The sequence below is a fragment of the Notechis scutatus genome, chromosome 1 (assembly GCF_049901735.1).
Source record: "Notechis scutatus isolate UNSWTSFEM ecotype Mainland chromosome 1, rNotScu1.2, whole genome shotgun sequence".
In the NCBI taxonomy this organism is placed as follows: Eukaryota; Metazoa; Chordata; class Lepidosauria; order Squamata; family Elapidae; genus Notechis; species Notechis scutatus.
In genome coordinates, this window is record NC_142009.1 from 72,206,520 (window position 1) to 72,231,499 (window position 24,980).

At 34.5% G+C, this 24,980-nt stretch overlaps 1 protein-coding gene across 1 annotated transcript in view; it reads right to left on the bottom strand.

Moving 5' to 3' along the window:
* Nucleotides 1-24,980, bottom strand: part of RYR2 (ryanodine receptor 2) — a 317,056-nt gene that overhangs the window by 38,522 nt on the left and 253,554 nt on the right. The window contains exons 81-87 of the mRNA XM_087967520.1: nt 15,266-15,365; nt 14,611-14,690; nt 13,660-13,736; nt 11,244-11,317; nt 2,979-3,059; nt 2,679-2,767; nt 997-1,125 (exon numbers count right to left, since the gene is read on the bottom strand). Coding sequence (XP_087823646.1) covers nt 997-1,125; nt 2,679-2,767; nt 2,979-3,059; nt 11,244-11,317; nt 13,660-13,736; nt 14,611-14,690; nt 15,266-15,365 — 630 coding nt within the window. The remainder of the gene's footprint in view (nt 1-996; nt 1,126-2,678; nt 2,768-2,978; nt 3,060-11,243; nt 11,318-13,659; nt 13,737-14,610; nt 14,691-15,265; nt 15,366-24,980) is intronic.

Consider the following 24,980-nt stretch of genomic DNA (forward strand, 5'->3'; position numbering starts at 1 on the left):
TGTTTTTCATTTATTACGGTATGTATTTCTAAATTCAAATCAAGGCCATACGGATATTCTGTGAAAGTCAGCCTTTCCAATTACCTCAACAATCTGGCGTTTACCCAACCAAAGAAAAAACCATTATATTATACAGATAGGTTCATTTGCATGTGAAGCATACAGATGTATTTGTCCATTTATATCTAGAGTCAGAAATAAGCACTACATTAAAGAATGTCATAAAGCACACACACACACGAATATACAGCGTAAATATTAATAAAATAAAAAGTCATAATCCTCTTTGATTTTTAAAGATTTAAGCACCAGAGGGACAAATTGGTTTTGTCCTTACGCTATTCATCATGTCCATATAGCCTTTATAATTAGTTTTAGGTCTTTGGAAGTTGAAACCCTCTACCAGGAATGGAACTCTATATAATTAAATTGTATAAAACCCAATGGCCTAAAAATTCAGTATTAATTTTAATGGCTGTGTGTACCTGTTGAGTCCCAATAAGGACGAAAGCAGTTGTAGTCTGCTTCCTGGTGGACTAATGCACAAAACCATAGGAATATGTAATGCAAATGGACACTCTAGGATGGTACACACAGAATGTTAGTATGAATGACTGACATAAGATAACAGATCTCTCTCTCTCTAATCTGAGAGCTTAACCAAAGAAGATGTATACTACTTAATAATTTGAAGAAATTCTAGCAGCTAGGTAACTCACTTAAGTTACTTAATTAGCACACTTAAGTAATTTCAATGAGTTATCTGCCTGGTAAAATTACTTCAAACTGTTTAGTGGTATACAAGTTCTTTGGTGTATTTTAATTACAGACTATTTTCATATTGCTCACTTTGTGGAAATTAAGAGGTCACCACTTGCATACCAGAGCCTGCTCCTCTTCATTTGTTGATAAACATGTTATACCCAATTTATTTATTAGATTCTTTTAGAGATCCATGAGAGGGTCATGAAATGAGATGGAAAACAATTTATTTACCTGAATATATTCTGTAAGAGTATTGAACACCTGCTTTGCAACTTGAATAGCTTTAGAGAAATTACGTTGTCCTTGTTCATCGATAACTTCCTTTCCAGAATAATACCAATAGAAATCACTAATTGATTCCTAAAAATGGAAGAAGAAAAAGATAAAGCATATGGCCTCACTGTTTATTCAAAACATATGCATCTGGCAAATTAGTTAAAGAAATAAATTGTTCCTAAATTCTTCAAAACCCTGAGACAGATTTACAAAAATATCCTCTGTAAAGATCCCATCAGCTTAGAAATTCAAATAAGGTCCACATGAATCTTTGCATATAGGAATCATGAAAACTCTGATTGAAACTTCAACTTTCAGTTGAATTTCCTGCTGTTACATTCTTTCCTCATCTGGTGTATGTAGGAGAACATAGAAAGCAAAAAAGGGTAAGGGAGGATGGGAACTAATGGTTATGAAAATTTTGTACAAACATGGGAGGAGACTGGATGACTGTTGGAAAGAATTTCGCAAAGAGGGTCACTCATGTACCTAGGGCAATTAAACCTTTTTTTTCTTTTACTGCTTTCTTGTTCCCATATTTCTAGTATATTTTAGAAGGATAAAGGAGAGTAGGTAGGCATTATCAATCTTGCTTTTTGATATAAAAATATTCCAATGTGGAAAAATATACATAACTGTGGCTATTCTGCCTTGGCTATTTTTCCATAGAACAAATCTTGCTTAGCACGTATACCTCTCAGGGCAAATTCCACTGAGCTGACAGGAAAGAAGCTGACAAGATTAACTCCAGAAGTCTGTGTCAGCTAAAAGATGTGTATTCAGTATTAAGACATGTTTACCGGAGAAGTATCAGTCACGAAGTTCGCTACTTGTGTCACGTAGCTGGTTCTAATGATTAACTTTGTAACTCTATTGTTTCCTGCAATCCCTCTCACCCCCTTCTTTGATTCAGCACAATAAAAGAGGACAGCGCAAAGCAATCGGGGCCGCCGGGACAATTCCATCTGCCCCAGGCGCGATGTGCTTCCTCACCTGAAGAAATTGCTTTGTTTCATGTCTTTTTCTTTGTGCTTGGCACTCACTCTTGCGAGAGTCCCGCTAAACCTCACCCTTGTGAGGGTCCCACTAAGCTTCACCTTTGAGAGGGTCCCGCCAAATTGCTTCTTGAAAGGAATTCAGCAGCAAACCGGAAGATCGAAACAACGGACCGGTCGCTCGACGCGACACATAACAGTGTTACAAATTAGCAAAATATAATGATAGTGTTAAGTGTGTGTTTGTGTGTGTGTGTGTGTGCATGCGTGCACACTGGGAGATAAATAGCTTCTCTTTCTTTTTCTACTTATACTTTTTTGATCCAATTTCAAATTTGGATTGTTAAGGAATAATTGTAACGAAAAATTTAAATCATATTTATGTACAGTTATCCTAATATGTGTATTTATGTTTTGTAGAGGCAAATTCACTTAGAAAATTTAGAAAAATGTGAATGCTTATGTATTGTACAACTATTCTCCAGTTCCCATAAGTTTGAGTATTACTAATTAAAATGTGAAACTGAATAAATTTCTCTGAATTAAAGCTTCAAACCTACTAATTAATACCTATACATTTATTTTGATTATTGCAAAAATAACTTAAACTTTAGTGAAACCTTACAGTGAGTGATATTTTACCTGAACTCTCAATAAATAATCCACAGTTGATATGATAATGTTGACAGTTGTATTATTACCAGTCTGAGTTCTCAAGTAATTCTGAAAACCTTGGAGAATAAAATGAGATGGAGTTAACATTTGTCCTAATCTCGAACTTTCTGAAAATTATCTGTATCATAACATGCTTCCTTGTATGTACTTAACTTTTTCAATATATTAATTATATCTACCAAACTTATTTGGTTTACAAAATTAAGCTTCCTTCATTACTTTGGTATTTTAGAGCATTGGATGCAATACGAGAAGAGGAGAACAAACCTGAATTATGACCTTCACAAAGCAATTGAAGGAACCGGAAGAGGTCACAGGTAAATTCATCATCCTGCATCACCTTTTCCCCTGTGGAAAAGTCAATCCCAATAAGTATCATGAAAAGTTGCCAAGTAATGTTAGAACATCACATGTAGCACTTGTTGCTTTAAAAATTATAGACATAATTGTATCTTGTAACATTTCCCCAGAATCAGTTCCATAGTGTTCTTGTTTGGAAGTAGGTATTGTCATTCATTATGAGAAAAAAAGTAAAATTTGAAACCGTATCTCCCAAAAATGTAGCAGCGTGGGCTTGGCAACATTTTAGAAATTATCTCTCATTTGAATTTTGAATTTGTGAACATGTAATATTGGGAACTTGATATTTAGAAGCAGGTAAAATGGGTTACTTAAATGAGGATGTAATCTACAGATAGATACTGGAATAAGCAAGAGCTATTGTAATCAAACTAAATTAACCTTATTGAAAATTTGCTAAGTTCTAAAATACTTATTCAGGATACAGTTACTGAAGCCAATGAAATAAAGTGATATATCTCTAATATTAAGTTCCTATTCATGAAAAATAATGTAACTGGATACTGAATTCTTTAGGATTGCCTGTTTCTCTATTTCAAAAAGGATAGAGTGCTCATAGTCACTCATGCTTTAGTCATCTCCTGAATGGGTTACTGAAACCAATTCTACATGAAGCTGCCCTTGAAGAGTATTCAGAAACTTCAGCTGTACAAAATATGGCAGCACAAGCAGTTACAGGTGCTGGTTGTTCACTACATGTGGCACTTCTACTCCAAGAGCTGCAGTAGCTATTACTATCTTTCTCTGCACAATTTAAGGTGCAGGGAAGACCGTTAAAGGCCTTCATGGCTTGGGGCTGGGTTATGTAAGGACCACACAGTATCTCCTCAATGGTGTCTACCCATTCTGTTACATCTGCAGAAGAGGCATCCACCCTTTTTTCCATGGCACCCACCCTCTGGAACAGGGATGTCAAACTCGATTCATTGAGGGTCGCATCAGGGTTGTTTGACCTTGGAGGGCCAGGGTGGGCATGGCCAGAATGACATCACTCATGTTGGGAGGCACCTTTGCTAGAGAAAACTGGCTCCCAACCTCCATTTTTGGCTGAGACGGCTTCCTGCAACCCTCTGCCAGTGAAAACTGAGCTCGAGGGGGCCACATGCAGCCCTCATAAGCTCAGTTTTCAAATGGGGTGGCTTCCTGCAACCCTCTGCCAGAAAAAACGGAGCTCACGAGGGCCGTGTGCGGTCCTCTTGAGCTCCATTTTTGTTGGCAGAGGCACTTTGGCCCAGTTCTTGGCTGTTTCTAGGTAGCCCCGCAGGCCGGATCCAACCCCCGGGCCTTGAATTTGACAGCCCTGCTCTAGAACATCATTCTCCGAGGAATCAGACTTGCTCCAACAATGCTAGGCTTTGTCATTGAGCTTGGAGCCCTGATAGCATGAGTGAAGATATGCCATGGCTTGCCTGAGCATCTGTGAGTCTTCTCAACTGCTATTTTTATGTTATTTTTGTTTTTTTATTCTTTAATTAGTCTTCTCTAATTAAAGAATAAAAACAAAAAGCAACCAGAATTAAGAACAAAAATAACGTTTAAAAAAATCACCTCTCTTTAATTGAGTGGCATGGTGGCCTAGTGGTGAAGACACTCACTTCCCACTTGGAAGGTTGAGAGTTCAATCCTAGATAGGAGCAGATGTTTCTCTTCTAGGGCGCAAAGAAAAACTATCTGCTGCGAACTCTGCATGGCATCAGGAAGGGTATCTGGCCAGTAAATGCTCAGCTCCATCCAGTTGCCCTGATTCTACCCCAAATTACAGTCTCATTAAAAGGAGATATTTTTATTCTTCATTGTAAACTGTCCAGAGTCATGTCAATGAGACGGAGACGGCCTATATATTTACTAAATAAACAAATAAATAAACAGGTTGGCCTATGTAAAAAAAAAACCCATATTCTTGTGTATTGTGTGGTGTTCAGTGGTAATAGCTATATATTCAGAAAAAATCTTAAGTAAAAGTAAGTAAAGTAAAAACTTTTTAACACATTGCAGTTTAGTTAAAATATTGCCTGTGCCCATGCTACTATTCAATGGCATTATTACACATACAGATGTTTGTTTCTGTCATGGACCATTTCAGATGGGAATATATTTTTAAAAAGTAATGTGCGGTAGAAAAAAAAGATGGGTGTGGTAGGTGTTGCAGTTCTTGAAAGTGCTTAAATGGCAGTTTATTAATTATCTCTCCTTTCTAAGGCAAAATGAATTCCCTGGAAATATTTCTGACCATTTATTTTGTTACGCAGATTCTGGTTACAGAACGTATACCAAAAGCCATTCCATCCTAACCATTTTCTTCTATACTGCTGATTATTTTTTTCAAGTTGTTCCTTACTTTTGTTTTAAACACCTACTTACTTACAATTATAAATAATTAAAAACTGTTAATCATATGCACATTTCATATTATATATAATTAGTGAAAGAATTACTAACAAATATATCTTATCACTCAATTTGTCTTTATTTTAGTGTTTTTCCAATAGCAGCTAGATCAGAATGTGTCATATTCATATTCTAAACAGTGCATAATGTTGTGGGAATCCACTGTCAATAATTGAGTGGTGACAGAATATTTCTTACATGGCATCTCCTTGGGATATCATTGATCCTCTGGGACTAAGCCATCCTTTCAAGGAATGGGAGAGGCTAATAGTAGAAAGCAATATTGAGTCAAACTGGCTCTTTCCAGCTTAGGCTGAAATAACAACAAATAAGCAACTCCACCTGAATGTGTAGTCTATTTTATGAGTCAAAATATTTCTTGTATTAATTAATTATATAATTAATTAAAATTATGAGTCATCTCAAGTTATTTTATAGTCAACATTTAAAACTTTATCTTTGGTATCTTTGAGGTCAGTATAATTCAGATTATGTAAAACAAAGAAAGAAAACATCAGAAAGATAACTTTTAAACTGAAAGGAGAGGAAAAAATGCACTTTCAAGTGTATCATGGTCTATGAAAACATTATTCAAATTGTAAGGAAGAAATGAAAATGTAAGAAATTAATGTAAATCAATTTAGACCTTTGTTTTTGAACCTTTTTCCATTAATAACCATAACAAGTAAAACATTACACATAAAAACGCAACATTTAATACGTCACAAAAACAAATCAGATACATATCTGGTAAAGAACTGTCAATGTTTTACCAGTGGGGGGTCCAGCATTAAGAACATGAAGCTTGGTCACAGTGAGTGAGGATCAGAATAAAGAGATAGTTGGTACAGTGAACAATAAAAAAGGGTACAACCGATAATAAATAAATCTTGAACCAGTTACAAGGCCTATATTTAAGATTGTCTGAAATACTTATTTTATCACCTAGAACGAAAAAAAAATAATCCACAGTTTAAAACAAACAAGGTATTATCCCTTCCAAAAACCAGTAAAATGTATTCTACTCCACTGCTTAGTTGTTTTAAATATCTCTCTAAAAAGGCATGTCTAAGGTTCATCGTTTCCATTTTAAGAAAGGTTTTGTGCATTCTGCAATTAACCAATGATTTACCTGGTGGCAATTATTATTATTGTTACTGATCACCCACCTTTCAGATCCTACCAGGGTGGTTTACAAAAAAATGTCAACTATTAATACTAGAAATAATAATCAGAGCAAAAGTAAACATATTCTTCTCCCTCTCTCCGTCTTTTTTTCTCTCTGTCACGCTTCAAGAATCATTGCCATGGAACAGTTGAAATTAATGGCCCTGTATGAGGGGAGGAAGCAGTCCAATGGACTAAACTCAACTTCGTATCCCTTACTCGTTTGCCTTGGATCTCTTCTACAAAGTGCTTTCCAAACCTGGGTAAATTACCCCAAATAGGGTACATGTAGTTTTTCTTTAACACATAAACTGATTGCCCAATCATAGGAGTGACATTTAAGTTCACTTAAAATATTTTATCTACATTGGGTAAAAAGTAATTTCTGATAACAGTTTTTGATAATGAATGGAATTGTTTAGGAAGCACTACCATAATTATCACCCAATACGTGATAATATTCCTGTATATGCATCCCATATCCTCTTTCCAATATTGAAGCATTTAAAGCAATGAGGAAAACTATTCATGCAAAAATCATTATGTATTTGAAAATTGTACTTCTCAGTTGAAAATATTGTGTGTGAGTCTGTGTATGTGTGTGCACATACACAGTCACACCCATTCAAGTCAGTGTTGACTCCCAGCAACTTTCTGACTAATCCCTGCAGTTTTCTTGGCTGGATTGCCACTGCTACCTTCTTAGGGCTGAAGGAGAATAACTGGCCTAATGTCATCCAGCTGCCTTCAAATTTAAAGTGGGAACAGAATTCAGTCTTTCAGTGCCTTCTGCAATGCTTTAACCATACAGCAAATTGGCTGTCTAGTTACTCTTTTTAAATAGTGTGATTCTTTGTATCTTACAATTATTCACGATTTATAATATTATAAATGATAGTTGAAAAATAGCTGAAAATGAATGATTTTTCGCTGAAAATTAAGCATTTTTAATTTCATAGGCTATTTATTTTATAGACAGCTGACTGAAGAATTTTAAAGTTTAAACTTAACACTTTAAACTTAATGGATTTTTTTTTCAGCCAGTCAAATGTAGCATTATAATGAACTCTCTAACTGAAATCAATTATATTTCAAAATTTTAATCTTCATCTCCACAGTGTTCAGTTCTGGTTAGGGCTTTAGCTTTGCTACTGAAACTTGTTTTACCTAAATGGAGATTTTTTATAAGAACAAGGGATAATTGAGTTATATATTGAAGTTTCCCTTACAGAACAGATTCTCACAAACACCAAGACATGTTGAAAAAGAGTTTCATCAAGACAATTACAACTGGCTATCATGCATTAATTCTGTTAATGTTTACAGTGAAAATATAACTTTTTTATCACAAAATATCCCCTCTCCCCCACCATCAAAGTCAAGACTGGATCCTCCACTGATTTCCTATGTTTGCACAAACTAATGCAGCCATAAAGCCACATTAAATACACAACAGAAATGCTACAGGAAGACCACAGCACATGGTGGATTTTAATGTCATATGCACACATTTTATTTACAACCAACCATCACAAATACTTGGCCCACTAAGAAAATAACACCACCAAATGAAGCAGAAAAAAAAGAAGAAAATCAAAAAGCTTGCTGCTCTTACATCTAGTGTGCCAGATACTGTGCATATCCTGAGAAAGGGAGGAAAAAACAAAGATGTGGGGAAAGTTGGCATACAAATGGAACTTCGGAGAATACAACCATGATAATAATAATAATAGTAATAATAATCCTACTTTGACATTCTAAAAATAAAAACAAACTGCATGCTGCATGGTGTTCAGGAGCTGTACAGTGCTGACACGAAGCTTACAACAGAAAAAAAAGGAAGTCAATTGATGTGTAATAATTACCACGCTCATGAGTGATGACTGAGGTAGGGGAAGACAGGACAGGACAAAGAAAAGAAAATGGGAAAAAAAGAAAAAAGTGAGAACTTGTTTCAGAGTTAAAAAAAATAATTGATTTAGCATTGCTTCTGATAACTTAATTCTCCATGAATCAAGTCAAAAGTCCAATTTAGGTAAATACATAAAAATGTAAAGAGAAAATAAAAATATTTTGATATCAGAATATTAATTAAACAGAGAAAGAGAGAGAAAGGAAAAAGAGAGAGATGCATGTTGTATTCTTTTATAACATATGCCCAGGTTCCAAAAGAAAATGAACTTCTTCAAAGAAAACCTTACTATGAACAGCTATAGAAAAATATATGCGAGAAAAAAAAATTCCATTCTTGAAAACCATTTATTTGATTATCAAGTTTTTGATAACCAACCAAATGAAGCAAACTGGAATACCAAAATTTACTGATATCAGCTAACTTCCAGTAAGATCATTTTTAAAAAATGCTAAAATAAATACTGGACTATAATTAAGGACAAAAATGCGCAAAATCAATAACTTGATGCTTTAAAAATCTTTAAAGGTTTACCTTCTTTTAACTTGATGTAAACACCAAGGCTAATCAAAAGAAGTTGGAAATGATTGCAGGGAAATTGCTAAAATATATTAACTTGCCTAACAGAATAGTAAATAGTTTAGTTTTTCCTCTTATTTTGACGACTAAACATGAAAGGATTTGCTTAAGTATATAATAGAAGAAATTCCATTGGGAATGAAGATAAAGAACAGAGGTTTTACTGCTATAAGCTGCCCAGAGATGCTTTCATATGAGATGGGTAAATTTAATAAATAAACAAACAAACAAACAACTAGTCACAGAGAAAATACACAAATGATTCTAGATGGAAACAACAGATTTATACAACAAAATAATAACAGTGGAAAATCTGATCAAAAGTAGAAAAGGTGAACTGGTTCAAAATCAAAAGTTCTGATACCTTTTTTAAAAAAAAATAAGGAATAAAGAATTGGTGGTTCTCCAGATGTTGCTGAACCTATGTCTACTAGCCCATGAAGCATGGCTAAAGAATTCCAAGATTTGCTGTCCTGCAACATTTAGAATGCCACCAGTTTTCTCAGTTTTAAGCAAAGTTTAAAAACAGCATTTAAATCACTTTCAAGCAAAAAAATTTCATAGAGAATTTCTTTCTGGGATATGTAATTTTATTTCAGAATAGAATATTCACGTCACAAGTTTTCCATTGATTAAAATAATCTCAGACCAGTGCAAAATGATAAGCAGGTTATACTTTATTGACTTAGACTTATTGTTTGGCATTCAGAGTCTTTTTGGAGCGAAGTGGGCTTAACAAATCCAATAAAATAATAAATAGGATTCAAACTTCAGCCACCAAAGTGTGTGTAATCAGTTGTGGCTGTCGTGCCTATCGAGATTACCTGGGAGGAAGACAATTTATATACAATCATTGTCTCATATATGCCACGCAGTAGCAAGATTTAATATTGTGTCACCTATGCTAGTAAAAGAGAGATATTTCAGTCCAAGAGAGATTATCTTTCTGCCAGTTGGGGGATATGAAATTTGCTTACTGCGCTACACATTTTACACTTCAAGGTGCTCAGACTTAATAACCTTCTGTTGTTAAACTATCCAAGTTAATCTGATGTAGGGAAAACTCATTTTATTTTGGCCAATGCACCTGCAGATGCATTGCAGAAGTGGCCAATTCCTTTCATGTCATGTGGAAGGCTAACAAGTTGTCACAGATTCTTATGAAATTTGATTTTTTTGAAAACTTTTAAGTTTTTTTTCTGCCTGTGATATTTCTTATTATGGACTGGATGTTCTGCTGAGAATTGGCCTATAATCTATTATAATTTAAACACTACTAGAATGTTGTGTTTGTGACCTTTAACTGGGTGAAACAATGCATCATAGGGCAACAATTTTTGTATCAAGTTACCTCAAATGGGCTAATTTACAGAATGAATACAATGAATCCAGGCCCCACGCCTGCCATGGGATTGAAATTTGGCATATTGTGCTCGCTTCAATGCTGTTATGCTGTCACCCAGAGATTCAATAGACTGGTCCCATTCTAGCCCTCCTGGCCTACATCCTGGAACCTGGATTTTCCAGTCCCACCATGGTTAGCCACTGTCAAGCCAGCAGGAAGTCGGAAATCTGGCCACTGTTTTTTGTCCTTGGTCATTCTGTTTCTGTTTAGATAGGGAAATATCTCTGAAATGATGACTAACAGGTCATGGGTTGTCTAATTGATATAATATCAAATTTTCATGTCTGTAATGTTTAATTGGGCAAAATGCTGCATTATAGGGCCAAACCTTTTCAACCAAGATAACTAAATTGAGCCAACATACAGAATGTGACCAAATCTGGGACCTATAACATAAAAATATCATAAAGCATTTTTTGACATAATACAAAACTGTCATAAAATATTTCCTGAGCTCAACTCCCTATGTTTGACTGTGCTATACAGTTCAATATGAGCTACTTTCAAGGCAGATAGTTTCTGAATAAAACCCTGAATTTTAAAGAACTTTTAAAGAACTCAGGTATATTAGAGGATACTGAGTAATCTAGTAAGGAAATGTCTCTGAAATAATGATCATGGGTTGTCTAGTCACAAATAAAGATAAACTAAAGCTATAATTATTTTTATTTAGTGACTTTAAAGGGGCCAAGCAACAAACTTTTGGTAAAGAAAACTGTACCTGATCCTTCTTCTGTTACCATTCCAAGGCCTTCTGCTTTATTCTGACGTTCGAAAGCATTTAGGTCAAGAACACTATAATGAAACATAAACTGTAGTTTTAACCACAAACATTCAATTTTGCTGAAAGATGTAAGCAAGACATTTCTGTGCATTTACGCTTTATGTAACTGAGTTAATGCAAGTAAAATGTGAATGCATTTCACTGTATGGCAGAAACATTTATTTGGCTCAGCAAAGGGGAGTAACATCACTTTCTTTTTCTTAAAGGTGAAGACAGGAACTTCACCTTTAAGAAAATATTTAAGATTCAAATCTTCATAGGTCATGTTTAAAGTAAACAACATTTCCTACCTTCAGAGCACACATGGGTCCTTTTGCAGGCTTCAATAAGCAAATTGCCCAGACTTTTCTTAGTATAAATAATACAAGTGTCGGAGTGTGTAAAAAGAAGTAATGCTGGTACTCCACCGTCTATAAAAGGAGTCCCTGCAAATTTTACTTCGCTAATCATTGCCAACTATAGGGGGTGCTCATCTCAATTTCAAGGTCATAGAGCCAGCACTGTCCAAAGATAGTTCTGCAGTCATGTGGCCAGCATGAAATCACTGAGCACTATTACCTTCCCACTGCAATGGTATCTATTTACCTACTGGCATTTGCATGCTTTCGAACTGCTGGGTTGGCAGGTGCTGGGCAGAGACGGTAGCTCACCCCACCACGTGGTGCTCAGGTCTCAAACCTGGGCTGCCAGCTTTCTAGCCAACAAGTCCAGTCTTAGCCACTGAGCCACTGCATCAACCCTCTATAAGTAAACACATAAAAGGGCAGCTTCAACTGTACAGTTATAACTACCAATGTGATGTGCCACTGGGAGCAAAATATAATAGTCTACCTGCAACATCATAGCAATAAACTAGCTAGACACAATTATAAAAAATATCTTCACTTAACGATGGGAATCTACATCTATTATTGAATGTACTGTTGATTGATGGGATTTTTTTGGTTAACTGTTATTTTTGTATGTCATATTTTTCAAGTTTGGAGGTTATCTATTTTTAAAAAATAAACAAATAAATACACTTAGAGAAATCTAAATGAAATGAAAATCTAAATGTGAAATCTCTACCTCCCCATCTCAACCTTTGGACTGTTTATCATAAAAACATTAAAGAAATGAGTGTGCTGCAGGACACTCCCATCTCAACCTTTGGACTGTTTATCATAAAAACATTAAAGAAATGAGTGTGCTGCAGGACATTAAAGTAATGAATAATATATTATTAAATATACATAAAAGAAGAGTGTTTCTGAGAAGCTGAAAAGAAAAAAATATCTTTTAATCTACACTTTGCATTGCAGGGATTTCCCCACAGCCAATATTTTGGCATCTATATTCCGACACTAATTCCATCCACCAGAATATTACATCTGTTGTGGCTCCTGAGCCTGTGCTGTTAGAGGAAGAGGACTCGGAAGATGAGGAGGAGGAACAGGGAATGCCTTCCTCCCCAGGACCTTCCTCTCTGGCAATGCCTTCCTCCCTGATAATGCCTCAGGTTTCATCAGACAACCGAGAGGAACAGCCTGAGATTAATCAGGAGGAGGAGGGCGTATCGGAGCAGTCCCTGACAGGGAGTCAAGTGGACAAATGTTGGCTTGATCCTAGGCAGCGTCGTAGGAAGAAATGTGAGCTGCAACGTAGGAGGCGTGGGAGGGTCAGAGAGTGAGCTGAGTCATTGAGACGCACCCCACAGGGGATAAAAGTGGGTGTGTTTTCTCCAGAAACTTTGTACGGGACAAAGTTTTACTTCTCTTCCAGGTTTCGTTGTGACCGTTTTTTGTGGTCTGCTTTGGAATCTTTAGTGAGTAGTTTTTCTTGTTATCATTACGGACTTGGCAGGCAGAGTGTGTTAGAATGCCAAGGACATTATCAGTATAAAAGATTAACCCTGTAAAGACCGAGTCAGCTTGCCTGCCTGTGTTTGTGTGAGTTTGGACTCTTTCATCTTTTTTGGAAAAAAGAAAGGTGAGACATAACAACATCTTAGAAAATAAGACAAGCCTGTATTTTAAAAAATCACTGACCCCTATTGATATCCTGTGATTCTAAAAGTCATTGGGCATATTACTTTTTGTTCAACTCTTTGTACTGTAGCTTGTTCACTTTTCTTTTGCTTTACTTTTCAAACTAATAGAAGGATTTCCCTAGGCATTCAAACCTACTCAGCATAAGACAACATACCCAGGAAAATCAAAGTGTGTATTGAAATATTTATTCATTTTTTTTTGCTTATTCATTCATTCAATTATTCATTACAAAACTTTTTATGCTACCCCATTCCTTACATGCTCCGGGTAGTTCATGATGATATATAATATAGGGTTTGAAAATGTATTTTTTTTTCTCCTACCTGCAAGACTGCATAAGACCAGCAAGGCTCTGAAAGAAGCCTACGTCTTTTTTGTCCTTGAGATAGTCAAGCATTTTCTAAAATAAAATATGGTTTTGTTTTATTTTAAAAGGTTTCTTTTTTGCTTTTTGACAAAACATACTCAAAATTTAATCCAGATAGTTGTAGACAGTAATATTGCCAGTTCTTAAGGAGGCATGTAAGAGGCTCTAGGTCTCTCTCTACATCCTTTCTGCTTCTACCTCAGTTTTACTAATGCCACAATTGCTTCTTGCTACCTTCTTCACTACTTTTGCCCGTGCATTGCCTTTTCCCCATTCCTGGCATTAATTTTGATATTTTTAAGTTTGATGCAAATTGGTCCAATCAGATTGAAAGTCTTCTGCCCTTACATGTTTGTTTCCATGGGCAAACTTTGGTTGCCTTGTGATCAACAACCTCAACAAGTTGGCAAGTGTAGCACTTTTAGAGGTAGCAGCAGCAATAGCAGTAATGTTCTTAGGTCATTTAACAATCCTCAATACAATAACTAGCACTGTAATAACAATAGAAGCATTCAATTCAATTTTAAAAATACAGTATAATCTCAGCAAAACAACATACATTAAAAAACTGCAACTAAAGCCTTAAGGCTTTTAAAAGAGAAGTGTAGGCTTCAAGATGAATGCAAAAAGGTATCTGACAAAAATGGTGCCAGATAGAATTTTCTGGAGAGAGTATTCCAGAGTTACAGCATCACAACTGAAAAGATCATTTTCCCTGATCACTGACTATTTTAGCATAAAAGGAAAACAAGAAATCTTTTTAAAAGCTAATATTCTGATTCTTAGAAAGAGATCAGCCACTACTGAATTAATCAATTTCAATCACTAGCAAAATATGCATTATGTAGATCCAAAAATCCAAAGTCAATGGAAAGAAGTAATTCACTTTAAATGTCAGAAAAGTTACCTGCTGAACAGTTGAATTTCCACCATTCAAGATAGCAATCCCAAGTTTGAGGGTGGCTGCAACCATTGGTCCCATTTCACCTGCAAAGCAAATATTATTTTATTTATACATGTATTTATACATACACACACACACACACACGCACACACACATATACAGTATATATAGTATATATACATATGCCTACGCTCTCTCTTAGAAAACAATTACAATGTTGACTTAAAATATGTCCATTTGAGTGTATGTAGGTATATTTATATGTGTACGCATATTAGAAATAGCTTGTTTTTCTAAATTTTACTTTCTTTCAGTATCCTCTGTATTCATCCATTAGACACCAATTTTAAAACAAATATTTTTCAACTTAGTATTTTCTGCTCAGTCTGTCCAACAACACATGCTTGTGGATAAGGAGCACCGGACTGAATCATTAGGTCAAAACTAGTGCTAGCATTAATTTCAATAATTCCAGCAATGTGTTCATTTAATGCTTATGAGCAGCAGCTGAGTAAAAATTTCGGCAGCCTGAGTAGGATACACAACATCTATCTTTCCATAACCTTTTTATGTACAGTACACTGCAGTGAAATTCTCCACTGGGAAATGTTAACTCAGCAGAAAAGTCCTTAGGAGAACATAAACAAGGTTAACTTACCTTTGCTGGCACTAATTGTCTGCAGGACCATTTCAGCAGCCCCTCGATCATGGAGTCTTGCTTGCTGGTACAGGAGTTTTTGCTTTTCCATTTCTTTTTCCTGAATAAAAACCCCAACCATTTAAATTGAAGTCTTTTCCTAACATCTTTGCTATGTAATTTTTCATACCAGAGGGCTCTTAAAATTGAAAACAATTGACATGGCAGTATAATATCAATCATCACTTTTGCCATACATCTGACACAATAGGCTTTAGAGTAGATTTTTCAGTGTAGACTTTAATCAACACAGAATTTACGGTTCATATATATTCTTTTTCTCAAAACCCTGCATGCTACTTGGGGTTGACCTTTTCATATTATCTGAAGGAGAATATTCAGGAGCAAAGCAACATGCGGAAGGCCACATATGCTCATCCTGCATTAAATTATGATATAACATAGAAATTGCTTAATATACACAGCTCATGATTCCCAAACAAGAAACTTTATAACTAAAGCATATTCCATCAGGACCTATTTAATAAAATGCAGATTTACAGAACATGTAAAGGTCAGATTGCATAACTTTCACACTTTATATTTCAGTTTTATATTAAATTAATCAGTTACATAGACTTTTATTCCAAGTAAATATATAGGTGATTAGGTTGCAAATCAATCATATTTTTATCCAGAAACTTATTCTGCAGCATAAATGATTTTTTAAACAGAATGTAGGAGCAAAATGCATTATGTATTTTTATCATCTAACTATTGCTGAGGATATCTATGACTGAGCATTACTGCATGTTTTAAAACAAACAAAAAGTAGATAGGAACAAAATGCTGATGCTGATTTTCTGCCATGGTTATTCAAAAATTTTGTCTTCTTGTTTAAATCTCTTTCTGTAAAATATTTTTTAAAAAGAAGCACAAACTCAAAACATAACTAAAACACCATTTCAATGAAGTTGCAATGTTACTTCAAGATCTTCATGCATTTCATCTTCTTAGACCCAAAAACATTTTTTCTTTCCATTGAATCGAACATTTCACTTATCTATAGGGAGGTGGTTTTTTTTTTAAGCCTTAGCTTTAAATCTTTCTCTTTTTAGCTGAAGTGAACAGAATTGAAGAAATGATGAAATTGAAAGAATTAAGCATCCAAGACAGAGGCTATTTCCCTTCTAGTGATTTATAGCTTATTGAGTATCACTCAGCCATTGTTGTGCTAGAATAGCAGTAATGATGACAGGCTTTACATCATTTCAACAATGTTTGCCAAAAAGATACTATAAATCATTAGAGAAGAAATACAGGGTGCTGTGATTAATTCAGAGGAAAAGAGAAGTGGGGCAGGGGAGTGGGGAGGAGAGGGGAAGGGAGGGAAGGGCATTATTTTGATCCTATCCAAGCCAGTGCTTATTTCTTTTGTGTGGGAAAAAAACACCTCTGATTTACCAAATTCTCTGAATGCAGTAAGAGAATAAGATCTTAATAAATGCACTTTCCCCTGCAACCCTGTGCAAGCCTATCATTTAGGATAGCTTATCAGGAACATGAGGAGATGAAAAGAAAAAGGAGCCATATGCAAAAAATACCTCTCTCCTTACATGAATGGGAGGCCCTCAGGAACAGAATTCCATATTTTTTAGTCTGGATCTACCCTGGATAATTTTGTTGATAATATAAGATGTAAGGCAATAAATAAATAATAGAATCATCTATATGCTGCATCTTACAGAACACTATCTCCAACTGTCTATAATATGAGAAACATACACAAACACATACCAACACAAATACATAGACACACACAGAGAAGAAAAATCACCTGAAACACAGAGACATAGTGACAAAAAACAAGCACAGGTGACATATACATGTGTATATACTTTCCAGTATTTCTTCTACTGCAAGTCTTTACTTCAGTAGACTTAAACATTTCTTATAATTAAAATTCAATTGTAAAACAATATACAAATTATATCTAGATAAACGGGTAGTTTTATAATGACTCAACAGTTATGACCACTTATTCCACAAAGGTGTGGAGAGTCACATTCAGTGCTTGGCCAGCATGGACATTAGGCAGGTGAAACATCCATCTCAGGCAACAGTTGGTTAAGGCAAAAATGAAGCTTGGTATTAGAAAAAGTGCCAGGATAATTTGGCTGAAATGATTATTTTGCACCTTCACTTTGCTGATAAGAGCTATTTAGTGCTCTATAGAGACTACAAACTTTTATGGGTGGTTTTGACTGAGGAGTCCTGAGGATCAGTAAATAAAGGTAGAACCAAAAATACCACAATACTCAGTACAAGCCAGAAATCTACAAAATAGAGGGCAAACCAGAAAGAATATCCCAAGCAGCCTCTATCACTACTCTCTACTCATACACACAAAAACACATGTTAGAACTCTGCAATGCTTTGGATTAGTTCTTCAATTAATTCTGATTTTAGTCCATAATTGTTACTGTAGACACAGTTGATAAAATAATATTCTTTATTCATCTCAAGAATCCAAGCTTTATTTAAAAAAAAAATTATAATTAATTTATACTGTTTAAGGTTAACTTATTTATCTCTAGAGTTTAGACAGGGTTCTTTTTAAACATACAAAGAAAAATGTGGAATCAAATCTTACCAGAATGTCAGATTATACTGTAGATTATACTGTAGATGTAGGATGCTATACTTGCATTAGTGTTACTTTTATGGTTACATTTATAAATGTATCACAATGCAAATTGATTTTACAGTCACTGTTATGTAATTTTTCATTTTTGTTTTAGCCTGAATGTCATTTTAATTGTGGCTGATTCATGCACCATTGGGGAGAAACTGTTATTAATAATATTAATATTATTAATAGTTTAATATTAATAATATTAAAAATACCTTTGTGTGTTCTGTAGCACAAAGGTAACAGCTACGAGACCTTTAAAAAGCTTGGCTATGCTCAAGCCTCCACATATGTCAAAACATCTTTGGGAAATCAAATTTGAGGCATTATGCAGTATAAGGGAGGGAAGATAGTAAGACAGAGGAGAGAGAAAGAACATGGTCAATATGAAGTAAAGTGTAATAAAGAAAATTTAAATTCTAATTCATGACACCGTTGCTTATTGAGAGCACAAAAATAAGACGGAATGAGTAAACAATAAAACCCAATTTTGATATACTGTGTATTGAATACATGACACATTATTGAGAATAATGTTCACTTCAAATGGGGGGTGTCAAGTTATGTCCTCTCATATGCTCGAAAATGTCAGATTTCATTATATGAACAAAAACACAAAAGTAGCAATATTAATAGCATTTAGACTTCTATACTGCTTTATATAGTGCTTTATAGCACTATAGTTTACAGAGTCAGCATATTGCCCCCAACAATTTTACCCACCTCAGAAGGATGGAAAGTTGAGTCAACCTTGAACCTCATGAGATTTGAACTGCCAAATTGCAGGCAGGCAGTAGCCAGCAGTCAGCAGAACTAGCAGAACTAGCCTGCAGTACTGAACTCTAACCATGGCACCACCGTGGCTCATAGTAAAAATAATAACAGGGAAATGACAGATGAAAAAATATATTCAGAGATAAATAAAGTATAGCTTCTTAATAGTATTTTTCTACTCTGATCATCTCTTCCCTGGAAGTCCAGCTGCAGGTCTTATTTTGGTGAGGGTGAGGGTGAAGGTATTCCTGGAAGAAATGAGCCAAGACTGTATATCAAGAATATAAATATTCTGACTGGGAACCAGAGAAACTGTGGAATGAAATCAAAGAATTTGTTAGGGAAGAATATGAAAAGAAAAAAAATCAAAGACCTAGGAACAGAAGAAAGCATATTGGAGCTTCTCAGAAGTATTGCCAAGAAGATAATATAAAGAGAAGTGAAGAAAGACAATAATCTAATGAAGGAATTTAACAAAGGATTTCAGAGTGCTGTTAGAAGAGACAATATTATAACAATATCTGTAAAAACATAGAAACAGACATGGAAAAATAAGGAAAATCTTTCTAAGCTCTGAGCTTGGAAAGAGGTACCAACCTCAGACTGGCATACAAAAAGAGGCTAATAGACACCAGTTGCTTCAAGTAAGATCATATAAAGATCGAAAGAGTATATTAAAATTCTGTAAGACAGAGAAGTCAATATCTAAGATACCTTAGAAGAGATTCCCTACTTATCTCTAATACTAAAAGATGAAGTTAGATTAGATCATTAACAAGAGGGAAGGTCACAGGAATTGATGGGATATGTATAGAACTCTGTCAAGCAATACTACACAGTGGCCAACAGATTGAAAGAGGTCGATCTACCAACATAAAAGAAAACAGACTTAACAGTATACAAACCATTGTACAGCATCCTTAACTTCCGGCTAGCCAAATAATGCTTAATATCATCCAATACAAATGACAGTCCTACTTGGAAAGGAAGGTGACAGGCGCTAAAAAAGACCAAGGAAACTAGAATTTGCATATGGTTGGAAAAAATGACAAAGAAACATATAGATTTGAAACCAGATATTTTTTAATTGGGAATCTTACCTGATACATATAATAAAAACTTAAAGTATTTGATTGTAAATGTATTAACAGCAGCTAGGATTGTATTTGCTAAAAATTGGAAGAATGAGAAAATACCATTAGAAGAAGAAGTTATTAAGAAAATATTGGAATGTGCTGAAATGAGTAGATTGACATTTGAAATTAGAGAACAAGAAGATAAACAATTTTATGAAGTTTGGGATCTTTTTTATCAATGGTTAGATAATACAATATAATAATAAAATATTTAGAAATCTAGGAAATAATGAATATACATTTTTTGGGGGGGGGTTGATAATATTTTTATAATATTTTATTAAGATAGACGGTATGATTTTATGATTTGTTAGAAAATAAATTAACTAAACTATAGTTATCTCGCTTAAGTATGAATTAGTAAAATTATAGTCAAATGATTGCTTAATAATGATATTAGGATATATAATTGTTGATTGATAATATGACTTATTATGTAATATAATTACTATGATGACTATGAAATGGATGCACAAAAAGGAGTGGTAAACCAACCGATACACTGTCTGTAAATTTATGAAGGATGATGATGTTTTTATGTTATGTTTTATGTTTTATGTGTTTTTTTTAAACAAATTTTATTAATTTTTAAAAGCATACAAAACATACAAGATAAACATAAAACCTTTTTTCTAAAAATTTCTAAAAATTTTTTGAAAGTTTTACAACATTAACACATTTCCTTACAATCACATATTTTCCCTTTCTAACTTGCTTTATTTTCTTCTATCTTTCTCTCCATTGTCCTTTGCTAGCCTTTCTCCAAGGTTTTATTAGCTCATTCAAACATAAACACATAAGAACACAAAACATATAAACATAAAAAAAAAACATCTTTTCTGAAAGTTGCTTAATCCCGGGTCAAAACTCTTTGTATAGACACCAACTCAAATTCATATTCATTTTATATGCCATTCCATATCTTATTACCATTTTCAATTTTTTATATAGCTTCTTCTCTCTCTTAGATTCTCTTAATTTTATTTTATTTATCTCATCTCAATTCAAATCATAGTATTTAGTATTCTTTGTCTGTTTATCCAGCTATCGATTTATCTTTCTTCTTTAAAAAAAAAAAGCTTCTCCTGTACACTAATTGGAGTATGACGCCTTTACCTCTTTCCCCTACAATTATAATACTTAATATAAAATACCTAACTTACATTGGGATTCTATTTGGTACATTCTAAAATTATACAATATTATCAATACCAATACTAATCTATTCATTAATATTCATATTCTTTTATATCATAAACACTTAGCACATTACTTTTCAATTAATTAACATACTTTTGTGGGAGCACCTACTTTCCATAATTATTCCCCCCCACATCACATATTTTAAATCATTATTTCATTAAAGTATTCCTGCTTCTCCTACTTCAAATCTCTCCTTTCAAAAAAAAAAAAATTCCACTGAAATAACACAATCTAATTAATATTGACATTCATTTATATCTTTCTCTCCAACTCCTTTATATCTTAACCATTTTATCCATTTCAATTAAATAACATGCCTTTTGGGAATACTTATATTTTCCACAATTATTCCCCCCATCATATCTCAAATCCTTATTTCATGAAATGTTCCCCTTTTCTTAAGACAAATTTCACTAAGTTATATTAAACATTTTATCACACTTTAAATTACACATTATTTCCAACTTTCTAAAATTATTTCTAAATACAAATTTAAAAAACAATCTTATGTACCTTTAGAATCCCTTTATCAATAAAGTTTACCCATTATCTCTAAAAAACTCTTGTTTCTTTACATCTTGCTCTCTACTATTGAGGCTTCTCGTCCCCTTTCTCCCTTGCTTATTCTTCTCTCTGTCCTCTTTACCCCTTTGCCTCTCCACCTCCCTTTTTCTCTGCTTTCCTCCTTTCTGTTGTCTTCTAACATAATATCTCTTTTTCATCTTGTTTTTCTCTTTTTTGATTGCTTTTATAGGTCTTAAAGTCTCTTTTTCCTTTTTCTCTTTCTCCTTTCCTTCCCCAGCCAAAGTCACTTGTTCATCAAAAATGGCTTCTTCTTTATCCCAGTCGTCCTGTTGTCCATTCAATTTTACATAAGTGTAGACCGCCATTTCTAAATACTGAAAAAGAGTATCAAAAACGTCCTTCCCTTCTTGCTTTTCTTTTTCATATTTTTGATATAAAAGTTTCAATCTGTCCACAAGTAATGCCATTATAAAGAGAAAAAGTTTTCCCAGACAACCACCCAAGTGCTTTTAATCAGAGATAATTCTCAAAAGTGGTAAAGTCACCAAGCAACCCAAGTAGGTTAATTCTTTTAAGCACTTTCTCCTTCACTTTCTCTTTCTGGGATTGGAGTTTGATCACAAAGTTCCATTTAATATATATCTTTCAGAAGCCTTGTTAGTATTTATAGCTCTTTAAAATCCAGGCAGTCTTCTCCTTATTTTCAAATTCTAATCCAATTTTTCCCTCTCCCTTCCCACTCACAGCAAAAAAAAAAAAAAAATTAAGTCTTTTTTTAAAAAAAATCATTCACAAATCCTTATCTCTTCAGTATTTAATTACCTAGATTTTCAGATTTCTCTTGTTATTCCATCCGCTGTCACGTTAGGAAGGAGAGTGAAAGAAAAAAACAAAACTTTCCCTTTTAGAATTCTGTACGCAGCTTGTAACTCTCTCTGGAAACAATGTAGCAACTTCTCCGTAGCAATTTTCAAGCCCCAGGAAACTTTCTTATCCCTTGGCAACTTTATCCCGGTCCAGAAACAACTCTCATGATTTCCCCGATTTTCTTCCTCCTGCACAATCTTATCCGTTTGCAGGTTTCTTCATGGCGGCCATTGCTGACCGCCGCTCCTCCGCCTCGGGAAAAGGGGGTTTTGCTGGCTGGGGAGGGGGTCTGCCACACCCCCTACCCCCTTTCCAGATCCCCCCTGTCTTCAGCTGCCCCTGCAGGGCAGCTATATCCTCCAGATCCAAACGGATCGGGGGAACCTTGGCAGTGAGCTCGGCAGGGATCGCGCTGGATCGCAAATCCCTGCCGCTGCCGAAACCTCGCAAACCAGAAGAGCATGTTTTATGTGTTTTTTGTTTGTTGTTAAAATTAATAAAACTTTTACTTAAAAAAAAAAAGACCAAGGAAGAAAAGACATTATCACTGGTGTACACTTGATAATTAAGATAGCTAAAGAATACTGTTAAAAAAAAAAAGAAATCAAGATATGTTCATTGATATGCAAGGGTTCTCATTGTGTTGATTATGTCAAGCTATGGGATGTGTTTAGAATGTACATAGAAAAATCGAAAAAAATGAATGAAATTTTAAAATTTGGAAGAGTTAAACATCAGATTATTGAAAAGGCAAATGTACTGCAAGCTCAATTAATTAAAGGCCAGATGAATGACAAAAAGTACAAGAACCAGAACTAAAACTTAGAACTAATAATGAAGATACTGACGTAGTCGACAGTTTCTGCCTTTAGATATAATTAGGATTAATTAGCAACAGTAAATGAACCAGCAGTCAAGAAATATTCTATAAATCTGCAATTAGCAGAGCGATAATGGAAGCTTTGAAAGTGATGTTTGCGGCTTTGCTTCGCATTAGGAAGGCTTCTCAAAGATCAAACTCATGTAGGCAATGGTTTTCTCTGTGACACTCTATGGAGGGAAAGTTGTTTGAAGAAGCAGAACAGAAAGAATATTAATGCTCTTGAACTTTGATTTTGAACTTTGAATACCACGAGAATAACATGGACATCCAAGAAAACAAATCAATGGTCATTGAACAAAGCAACCCAGAGTTCTCATGTCAGACACAAATGATCATACTAAAACTACCATACTTCAGACACATTGTGCCAAGATTTAGCTCTCTGAAGATATCTATACTGCTGGGAAGGGTGGAAGGAAAGAGAAGAGGTGACCATCAACAAGATGAATGGTTTCAATTAAGGTCCAACAGGTGCATCATTGGAAAATCTGTCGGACCAGGTTGGGAACACCTGGAGAAAAACAATCAACTAAAAAAACTGTTATCAACTAAAAGGTGAAACTAACTAAAAACCAGTCAATGATCACCTCTCAATCAATACTGTTAAATCTTTTCTTTTTATATAATCTATCATGGTTTTTTTAAAAACAAATGCCCCCCCCCCCCCCGGTGGTAATTCATTTTGGCTTTCAGAGGTTTTCTAGCATCCCAGCTACAAAGAACTCTTCTTATAATTTGTGTCTGTATATATGCGTGCCTTTGACTGTAGACAAATTCCTACAATATTCTTAGCAATGTTTTTCTGGAAGTGGCCATTACCTTCTTTTCCTACAGCTGAGACAGAATGGCCCAAACTGACCCAGATAGCTTTGTGCCTCAGGCAGGACTAGAACTCATAGTCCCCCAGCTCCTAGTCTAGTACATTTAACCACTGTATCAAATTTAAATTTTTTAAATATCTATCTTGAGTCTGAAAAATAGACTCCATATCAAATCATCACCTAAACTGAAATACTTATGGTATTAATAGAATGAGAAGAAAATGAATTCCTTCAGAGTGTTACAAAGAATCAATTCATCTTTTAAATTAGGAAATACATAACCAAGCCCCAAATAAAACTGTAACATTTACAGAAATGTCAAAGCCCTTTGGAAATTTTTCTATATGCATTCAAAATCCGCTGGGAGGGAGATAATAATTTGGAAAACTGTACGCAATACTTTAATGCAAATATATACTTATGTCATTGGTTTAACACCATAAATATATATTGTTTGAAACTTAATTTGCATATAAAATATACTACTTGGTATGTTTGTAACATTTGCAGTGCAATACTACATATTTATTTATTTAAAAACTATTTTGTTTCATGCAACCTGAAAAATATAGTTTAATTCTGCCCAATTTAATAAAATGCTTTGGTTTTGTACATGTGGTGTCATTGTTGGAAGAAAGAAATGAAAAGATGACCCACAAGAAGAGTACTGAAGAATGACAGCAGACACACAGGCCTGACTTCTTATATATCTTATCTAGATGGAATGCCAAAAAATATAGAAAACAGCAATTTACAAACAGCAAAAACTCTGTAAGATTCCTCTAATGGCCTTGTAAGATCCCTCTTCTCTGCTGCTAACATGGCAGCATGTTAG